Source organism: Homarus americanus, unplaced genomic scaffold (assembly GCF_018991925.1).
Source record: "Homarus americanus isolate GMGI-L3 unplaced genomic scaffold, GMGI_Hamer_2.0 scaffold31037, whole genome shotgun sequence".
Classification (NCBI taxonomy): domain Eukaryota; kingdom Metazoa; phylum Arthropoda; class Malacostraca; order Decapoda; family Nephropidae; genus Homarus; species Homarus americanus.
Genome location: NW_024722227.1, coordinates 23,174,205 through 23,184,679, shown reverse-complemented (window position 1 = coordinate 23,184,679; position 10,475 = coordinate 23,174,205). Strand labels below are relative to the sequence as shown.

Sequence of the window (10,475 nt, the reverse complement as noted above, 5' to 3'; positions counted from 1 at the left end):
TCTCATCATTACCACAAGAGGTATTGTTCATCACTCCAATAAACTGCCTAAAGTCTGTCCCTTTCACTAACAGTACCAACACGGTATTGCCTCACTCCTCCCCACCTGAGGAGTGTTTCTCCAACCCTCCTGCTCTTCCCTGTCACCATGACTGGCAAATTTAGCGACTTTCTCCCTCAACTTCATAACGATTTTGTGGTTATTAACTGGATAGGGAAGACGGGCGGGGAAAGAAGACAGACCACTGAGGGCCCAACGAATCGCTTACGGAACGCCGGTGTCGAGACGCGTGCGTTTCTAGTAACGTCGACTGGAAGATTCACCGCAGTACAGCCACTGACTCGCCACCTGGAGGAGCTCACTCCTCAGTGTACACACACTACTCGCTAGGAGAGAGAGTGACAGTTTTAGATTATTTGTGAATACTGTACCGTCCAGGACGTAATACGTGATATACCTCAAGTAGCTGATATCAGATCGGTTGCTCTTGTCACCTGAGGTAACTGTGGATTCTTGGCACTACATTCTTTTTTTTTTACAGTTTCCTGATTGTAGGAACCACTTAGATCATTATTGACTACATTAAGTCAACAAAGTAGGTACTAGACAGGAGAAGAATGAGGTGACTATAAGAAAATAGTAAGTAAAGTGTTCGATTTTCGAGTCAATATAAACTCTGCGACGGCCTCTTCGAAGTTTGCGTTTCGAACCGTTTTTGCAGAAGAGACAACAAGTGATCCAGTAACATTGACCTTCGAAGAGTGATTGACGAAGACGAAAATTTTATCCCAATTCGCCTAATAAACAATGCAGACAATAAGTGTGTGAATCTCAGCAACAACAGCAGCAGCAGAGATATGGTGATGAGGAGTCAGTTTCCTTCATGAGAGTGGGTGAGGAGAGGAATTTCCCTAAGACTGGAGAGAAAAACCATCGTAAGGACACGAGATGAAGACTTTCGACGGCGGCCTTATTCTGCTTCTGCTAGGTCTGTATTGTTTCTACATTATTATTATTATTATTACTATTATACATTACATTATCGTCGTGTAAAATGGCATTTGTTGGTGACTATTTAGTATATGTTGAACAGACGGTAAACAATACAGGTAGACAATACAGGTAAACAATACAGGTTAACAGTACGGGTAAACAATACAGGTAAACAATATAGGTAAGCAATACAGGTAAACAGTACAGGTAAATAATAAAACAGGTTAACAGTACGGGCAAACAATACAGGTAAGCAATACAGGCAAACAATACAGGTAAAACGTACAGGTATACAACGGTAAACGAGTAAGTCAATCCACAAGGGTAGCCCAAGAAAGCCAGTGAACAATGCCATTGGGTGTTACTTTATATACAACAAAGAAAAAAAAGTTAAAGGTGTATTTTACTCTGAGGTTAGACTTAAGGATCACCTGATACATTTATTTAATTAGTATAGCATTAAAGATATCCCATATTGAAATCTTCTTCCATCAATTAAAATTTGTGATCGGATTAACAACATAATGAGGCTGGGTTGATTAAATGACTTATGAACTGGGAAATGAAGAGGAAAACAATAAATAATGAGATAAAAGTATTGTTAATGATAAAAGGAATAGGTAGAAATATAGATAATAATGAATTTAAATGTTATTTTTGTCAATTTTTGTTTAGAAGCTTCTCTGTTATTTTAGTTCTTGTTATTGTGCTTGTATTGTTGTTATTTTTGTTATTGCTATAGTTCATTGTTATGGTTGTTATTGTTGTTCTTTTTCGCTAATATTATTTTTTTTAATTTGTTCTTTTTGCCATTGTTGTTTTTGTTGTAATTTGGTGTTTCAGGTCCTTGAATCAATATACATAGTTCACTAATCATCGTTACTACACTAGACACACCATCTTTTGATATTTACATCTTGTTGAGTCCATTCTAGTGTTGGTATAACGCAGCCCAACCATCTTGCAGTAGCTATATTTTGTCCTTAACACTGGCGTGCCCTTGAGTCTATTGTGATGAGGATTTGTATGATAACTGATTCTAAGTTATGGAGACACTGGGATACTTTGGGTGTGTCTTGAAGCTTCATTGCACACACACACACACACACGTCTCCTCACAAGAGCTTCAGTTCTCATCACCAGCACCGAACTATAGAACGGTGGCGATAACGAAGCTCTTGAAGTACTCCTGAGGCAGAGCAGCCGAGGAGGTTTCAATAGGAGGGGGAAATGTTACTACATGTTGAATAAGGGAAGAAGCTCGTGTTGGCGTTTTAAGTGGGGTGAAGGGTGGAGGCAGTGGGGCGAAGGGTGGAGGCAGTGGGGCGGAGGGTGAAGGCAGTGGGGTGGAGGCAGCGGGGTGGTGGGTGGAGGCAGTGGGGTGGAGGCAGGGGTGGAGGGTGGAGGCAGGGGTGGAGGGGTGGAGGTAGTAGGGTGGAGGTAGTAGGGTGGTAGGTGGAGGCAGTAGGGTGGAGGGTGGGAGTGGGGTGGAGGGTGGAGGCAGTGGGGTGGAGGGTGGGAGACAGTTGGTGGTTGGTGGAGGGGGGCGAAAGGGGAGGCGGTGGAGGGTGGAGGTAGGGGTGGAGGCAGGTGGTGGGTGGAGGCAGTGGGTGGAGGCAGGGGTGGAGGGTGGAGGTAGTAGGTGGGTGGGCAGGGGTGGTGGGTAGCAGTGGGGTGGAGGGGTGGAGGCAGGGGTGGAGGGTGGAGGCAGTTGGGTGGAGGGGTGGAGGCAGTGGGGTGGAGGGTGGAGGCAGTTGGGTGGAGGGTGGAGGCAGGGTGGAGGCAGTTGGGTGGAGGGTGGAGGCAGCAGGGTGGAGGGTGGAGGCAGTGGATTAGGTGCTGCGCCTCAGTCTAAAGACGACGTTTCTCGTCCACTTTCATGTGGCCGCCTCTCCCTAACTCACCCCCCCCACCCCCTCCCCTGCCTTAATCTCTCTTCTCTTTCCTCGGTCTTACCTACCTCCCTTTCTTCCTCCCTCCCTCTCTTCCCCTCTCCCTCCCGCCCTCCTACTCCTTTCTTTCTTCTTTCCTCTTTCCTTCCTGCCACTCCTCTCTATTTCCTTCTTCCTATTCATGAAAACGGGAATGATCATCCTTAAAAGGGCGCGACAAACACGTAAGAGAGGTGAATGAATATATGGAGTAGAGACCTTTACCCTAAAGACGTGTTCAGATGTGGTGAAGGAAACCAGAATGTTAGGGAGTGACTTAACCTCAACACGGCCAGTCTATATAAGAGAGATGTAATTAGGGTTGTATGTCGTTGCTCTCTCTTTTTCTCTTTCTCCCTCTGCCTGCCTGTCAATCTATCTCTCTGTCTGTTTGTCTCTTTCTCTATCTGTCAGTCTCTCTCTTTCTATTTTTGTTCGCCCTCGTTGATGTTATAATCTTATTACTGGGCTTCAGGAAGTGAGTATATTAAACGCGTAATAAGGCTTAGTAATTACACTAATCCGTCAAAATTTAGGAATTATGAGAGAGAGAACTCTCTCTCTCCCTCTCCTCTCCTTCCACATAAAAATAGATTCACAATGTTCTCATGTTCTCAAAACAGCGAACTTTATAAAGAACCCTCGCCTACAAAAATACTTCACCCGGATTCACAAAAACGTTAACAGTATATCCGACTTTACAACCCTATCATTACTGTCGATGTATTTTTATCCAGTCTTATGTTACGCAGGGAGGCAACGCCACAGTTGGCAGACAGCTAGTGGACGTTCGTTTGGGTTTAGCAAACAGGAGCGTGAATATAAGAACTAGGATTATCGCCAGGCGAAGCTTTCCTTTCGTGTTGGCGCTGTTTTTGTCCCGGGCGGAAAAAAAAGCTTCATAAATATTCTTTTATGCAGCGTCTATGGTGGAGTCTGTGGCGGTTTGTGATAGTATTTAACAGAACCCTGATAGTCTGTACCAATATTTAGCAGTTCTAGTATAGTCTGTGGACCTTCATTCCTGTCTTGTGTTTCAACCTCTCACCCCTAAATCATTCCAGGTATTGACGTAAACAAGGAAGATTTTTATTCACTCTGTTCCGTGAGGCGAAAATGTGTGATTGATTTCTACAGTATATGTTTCCCTCTGGAGTTTGTGTTGCTCTTGTTATGCCTAATGGCTTGAGGGATAGATAGATAACATACACACACACACACACACACACACACACACACACACACACAAGTACCAGAAACCCAACCATTAAATTTACGAGTGGAAGCAAACTGGCAGCCACCATTACTACTTGCTGCCAGCCTCATAACCCATCGCCACAGTGCTTATAACTCGCATCTGTGTGGGTTTTAAACAGCATGAAAGTGAGTTATTTTAAATTATAGTTTAACTTTCACTCAAAATCATAAAACAAAAGAAAATTAATGTGAAGCTTTATAGAAATTGGGTTTCGTGGTTTGGGTAATGTTTGTGAACTGTGGCTGTCTGTCTGTCTGTCTGACTATTTTTTCTGTCTGTCTCTCTGTGTCTGTATGTCTGTCTGTCTGTCTGTCTCTCTGTGTCTGTATGTCTGTCTGTTTGTGTGTCTCTCTGTCTGTCTGTTTGTGTGTCTGTCTGTCATGTCTATCTGTCAGTCTGTCTGTCTGTCTGTATCTGGATTGTTTAATATATTGGCTTGTTGCTTTTTAATCTACCTCCTTAAGTGTTTGTCTGTATGGCTGCTCATTTGTGTCTATCTGTCTATCTACCTTTCTATCTATCTATCTATCTATCTATCTATCTATTTATCTATCTATCTATCTGTCTATCTATCTATCTATCTATCTATCTATATGCCTGTACGCAACAATTAGATTCTAGTCATTCTAATTTCTAAAACTTTTACTCATGAACTCACAAAATACTGCCTGTGGTAATTAACAGCACAGGCAATGTTTGGCAGGTAAAGGTATTTGGAATTGGCAGAAAATTTACTTTGTATGGTGAAGGTGATCACACGCTGGGAGGGGAGAAATAAGCCTTTTCTAAGAGAGAGAGAGAGAGAGAGAGAGAGAGAGAGAGAGAGAGAGAGAGAGATTTTGCATTTTCTTTATTGAAATTTACCATAACTTCAAACATCTGTAACTATCTTAAAGGTGACGGTAACTACTGGTTTTTAATATGGCCTTCAACCTCTCCATACAGCCATACCTTCACCACCATTTTATTACCTAATTATCCTAATACAAAAGTAACTACCCTAGCTGAGTTAGTTAAGCCGCAGATCTATGAGGTATTCAGTGACTGTTGCCTCTTAGTCAATATCTGGGACTGTTGTTGGCTTAGGGGCCGATGATCTCGTTCCCCTGAGGCAGAGCAAAGTAGACCTAAAGACAGAGAAGGACAGTCAACATCTCATCAATGCTGTAACATAACTTCTGGGTTGCTGCGCATCAAATAGTTCCAGTGATGCTTAACTCCATATGTGAATGCCGCAAAAGCTGCATGTGGCTCTATGTTAGCAATATCAAACAGAGCTTGGATTTCCCTAACCCACTCATTCATCTTTCTCGTTACGTAGTCGGTCTTGAAGTCCGTCGTGCCGATTACCGCACCTAGATGTCTTTGGCCATCCTTTATTATTTTCACCTCACTTTTACCGAACACCTCCATTGCCTGTTCATAGTGTTCTGGCTTCACAATGAGGAAGGACTTGCTGGCATTGGGTGGAACCCTATTTGTGGATCATAGGATGTTATCAGGTCTCACCATTTTTGATGTCCTCCACTTTTCCTGCTCCTGTAAGGTCGTCAGCATACTCCAATTGTTTGACCTCGGTTGTTTCAAATTTTATTGTGTGTTGGAGCACGGATAGGCCTATTGCGTACATTGCCATTGCAACAGGGTCCCCCTGCGTTGTTCCCTCAGTTGACTGTATGATGGTATCACCTCTTAGAGCCTTGTTGTTTACTATATAGAGGTCTGATGGATTCCTATAGGTGTTTTCAATATACATTGCAAAGCTTGGACACTTGATCTTGATGTTGTACAGTGCGGCCTTGCGGTTAAGTATGTTGAATGCGTTGGAAGCAGCAACCTGGGGAACAGCCTCACAATCACGCTGCTCAAATATCGTTCTCATGGCGTGAATGGCAGCTTCCCCTCCAGCCTGGTGGCCAGCACAAACTTCCATCCTCCATCCTCCCCTTATAGCCATACCTTCGCCACCATTGTATTACCTTAATATTAAATATCCTAATATATAATAATAATAATAATAATAATAATAATAATAATAATAATAATAATAATAATAATAATAATAAAACACCGATTTATTTGTAGAGGCCTTTGTAGAATATATATATATATATATATATATATATATATATATATATATATATATATATATATATATATATATATATATATATATACTAGCGGAATCGCAGGCCATGGTAGGACGCCACCCTCCGGGAGGCTCCACATTGTCTCACTGTAGTGCATTAAGGTAGACCACATTTTTGGTTTTGCCATTAGCAGCAAGTATGTACAGATTTTTGCCAGTTCCCACTCTGGAGCATCCAACATAGAACTGTCCATGAGAGAAGCAAGGAAACACCAGGTTTAGGCCAACCATCTTTAGGGACTGTCCCTGGCTTTTGTAGATGGTCATGGCAAAGCTCACTTTAACCGGGAACTGAAGTCGCTTGAACTCAAATGGCAGGTCAGTGGTGATGAGAGTTATCCTTGGTATAAACACGTCCTCTCCTTTAGCTTTTCCTGTCAGTATTGTAGCTTCCAGTACATGTGGCATCATGTTCTTCACCACCAGTCTTGTGCCATTGCGGAGCATTGGTGGTTCAAGATTTCTTAAGAGCATTATAGGAGTTCCAATCTTGAGAGTGAGGTGGTGAGGAGGCATTCCAGCGGGCTCCAAAGAGCTAAGGAATTCTGCAGGGTACTGGACTGCTTGGTCCTGGTCGATTACTGTATCAACATATTTGAATGAGGTCTCACTGCCTGGAAACTGTCTGAGTAGAGTCATGTTGATTTCAGCCACTGTTTCATTCTTTGGTGCCAAAATTGCACGTTCACACAGCCACTTGTGATCCTTGTAGTGGTGGATAATGTTTGGGTAGTCCATGTTAGTGAGCTCAGTTGAGGACTTTACAACATTTCCACATCCTTGAGGAATGATTATTTGTCCTTCCGAATCAACAGGGAAAGTTCCATTCCCAATCTGTAGTAGAAGGTTTGCAAACCGTCCAGCCTCCTGATCTCCTTGTGGATGTACTCTCATGTTTGTGGATAGGGTGAGTGTCTGAACACTTCTCCAAAGGTATGATGCCTTGAGGCACGCATTCAGTTCATCAGCTGGAGTGCTTCGAGGAATGAAAGGTAGGGTCTGGCGAAAGTCTCCAGCAATGACCATTGTAATGCCACCCATGAGCTGGTAATTTTTCCGTATGTCTTGCAAGGTCCTGTCCAATGCTTCAAACGCTAACTTGTGAGACATAGTGCATTCATCCAAGACTAAGAGGCTGCATTTTTCTAAGAGTTTTGCCTTTGCCGATCCTTTTTTGATGTTGCTCATTGTGAGCGAGGTTGAGAGGCAGTTTAAAAGTTGAGTGTGCAGTACGGTTTCCTTCTAGTAGTGTTGCAGCAATGCCTGAGGATGCCACAGCAAGAGCAATTTTCCCTTGATGACGTACTTTGGCCAACAGAAGGTTGATCAGGAATGTTTTTCCTGTCCCGCCAGGTGCATCGAGAAAGATCATACCTCCCTGCTCCACTTGTAACGCTTGCAAGATCTGTTCATAAGCATTTGTTTGATTAGGCACCAGGTGAGGCTCACTTTCTTCAACAAAATTCACCAGAACTTCAACTGAGTAGTCTGTCTCTCTGAGCAACTCCCTGCTTGCAGCTACTGGTTCTTCTCAATTTGGGAAGGCAATCCAAAATCAGTCAGGTTTTTTCCCCATAGCTCCATCACTTTATCTTCCAGCATGATCAGAGCCCTGTTCAACATGTCATCAATGAACTCAATCTCTTGACCAGGATGTTCTCTTCTTGCTTGATGAAGCAGATCCTCTGAAAGACTTTCTTGGTGGTTTTTCCAGAGCTGGCTTGGGTTGGAAAGTCTACAAGTAGCAATCATGATGACAAACAGGTTCCTCATTCTCATTGGCGATTGAGTAGCTGCTGCCTCTTCTAATGTGTCATTCCAGTGACCATCATCTTCCAGTAGGCCAAGGAGATTACACGCTTCCTGATAGGTTCTGCAGACTTGTCCATTCACTGTCTTGAGTGCTGCATATGATGTTGGGCCACGGATGTGGTGCAAAAGTAGTCTCAAACAATAGCATTCAAAGTTGTTGGGGTGAACCGTGTAGACACGTCCCAAAGCATTGCCTGACTTTATCCCTGGATATCCTTCAACATCGGATCCTTGAGCTCTTCTCAGGAACGTTTTCATTGAAGCCTGCCATATGTAGAACTTGGGTACGTCAACATACAGGAGGATTTGAGCAAACTCATCTTCCTGTGAAAGCTTGAAAAATGCAGTGACAGTAGTATCTGCAGGATTTGCCATTTGATTTTGGAGGGACTCTTCTGTGAAGTATACTCTTTGTCCATTTTCCAGGTGAACAGCCAGCGACTCTCTTTTTTTTTATTTATATAGAGATGCTCTTTCAGTTATTTATATAGATGGCCATGACAAGGAATAGATTTACTAAGGTAGGACGTAACGACATTGGTTTTAGCCCTGTGAAATATCGTAAGTTTGGCATACCTCGTTAGAATGGACTACCTACCTACCTACCTACCTTGTTAGAATGGGCAGCCTAGAAAAGTTAGAGATCAAAGAAAAGTAAGCTGTAATGAGGGAGAGCATAATGATAAAATTAGCTATAATACATGGGATGGGATACGACTTTTCAACCTCTGTGTGGTGTAAGGGATGGAGGTTAGATGCAGAGAAAAGTAAGCCATAATGAATGAGAACCTAAGGATCAAAATAGCTGTAAATCATTGGAGGAAATACGACTTTTCTACGTGTGTGCGTCTGAGCTGACAGTTAGTTTCTCTCTCTTTCTCTCGTTCTCTCGTTCTCTCAGGCGTGTCGGGTCGGATCGGGTTGGGTGTGTCGGATCTGGTTGGTTGGAGTTTTTTTTAGATCCCCACAAGACACTTGCTATCCATGTCAAGTTTGGTCCAGATCTCTAAAGTAGTTTCCGAGATTCTTGTGCGGACACAAACAGACAGACAGACAGACTTCTTTGTTTTATATATATATATATGGTATATATATATATATATATATATATATATATATATATATATATATATATATATATATATATATATATATATATATATATATATATATATGTGTGTGTGTGTGTAAAATATATATATACTTTAATCAAGTCAGTCCACCTTGCCTGACATGATTGCACTTGAGTGAATATATCTATTATAGTGTGGTTTAACTCTTGAGACAGTGACTCAGTTTATAGGTCAGTGTTTGGTCTGAAACGTTGAAGCCTTTATTGTTTTGAGGATTAATGATTGCTGCATTGAGAAGGTGTGAAGTGTTGGTGGGAGTTGAGTAAGAAGAAGAACAAGAAGAAAAAGAATATCAAAGAATATAAAAAATAAAAAAAGAGAGAGGCAAACAATAAAGTAGAGGAGAGAGAAGAAATAAGACAAGAACAACACACACACACAACAACAACAACAACAAATATAGTAGACATTTTATAAAACGGAAACATACATCTGACATTAAACAAAGAAAAACATAAGGCGTGACGAGAAGGACAAAGAAGACAGGAAAACAAAATTATTTCTAAAATGTCTTCAATAATCCTCTCCTGTCATGATCAGGTTAATGGAAAATATTGCGCTGTGTTTACCCAACTAACGAAGCTTTCAACCTTCACATATAAAATGGTGATTGTACCAATACCGGCGTTAAAGATATACTGAGGAGCTGCTTTCAGGGGCCATAGGGGGAAGACTTCAGGCGAGATGAGGGATCTTTACTTGTTTCAGAACCATGGGAAAGACTTCAGGTGTTGACAGGTGTACTTTAAGTTGTTTCAAGACCTTGATGAGGACTTCAGATGCCCTCAAGAGCATTCAGGGACTTTAAGAGCTGAAAGGGAACATAAAATACTTTCCAAATATTTCAGAAAGATATACAAATGCTTACAGACGATTTTAAGTTGCCTCTATGCGAGTTGGGGAACTTTCAAGACCCCGGGAAAGACTTCTGGCGCTGACAGCCGACGCTAAGTGCATTCAAGAGTTTCGAAAATGTTCCAGTTCATTTCAATAATTTCAGAAGATTTCAGATTTGTTCATTATGTCTCTCACTGTTCTTGTTTTTGCTCTCTTATCTTCTTTATCTAATCTCTCTCATTTATTTACTCTCCCTTTCTCCCTATTTTTCTCTTTCATCATTTTTGCCTCCCTTTGCTTTTTTCTCTCTATCTACCTGTCTCATAAGAACATAAGAACATAAGAAAATAAGGAGTCTGCAA

At 41.9% G+C, this 10,475-nt stretch overlaps 1 protein-coding gene across 1 annotated transcript in view; it reads left to right on the top strand.

The window, feature by feature from the left end:
* Positions 1-345: 345 nt before the first annotated feature.
* LOC121862420 overlaps positions 346-10,475 on the top strand; it is a 107,228-nt gene continuing 97,098 nt past the window's right edge. Inside the window, exon 1 of the mRNA XM_042360695.1 lies at positions 346-988. Coding sequence (XP_042216629.1) covers positions 949-988 — 40 coding nt within the window. The 5' untranslated portion in view covers positions 346-948. The remainder of the gene's footprint in view (positions 989-10,475) is intronic.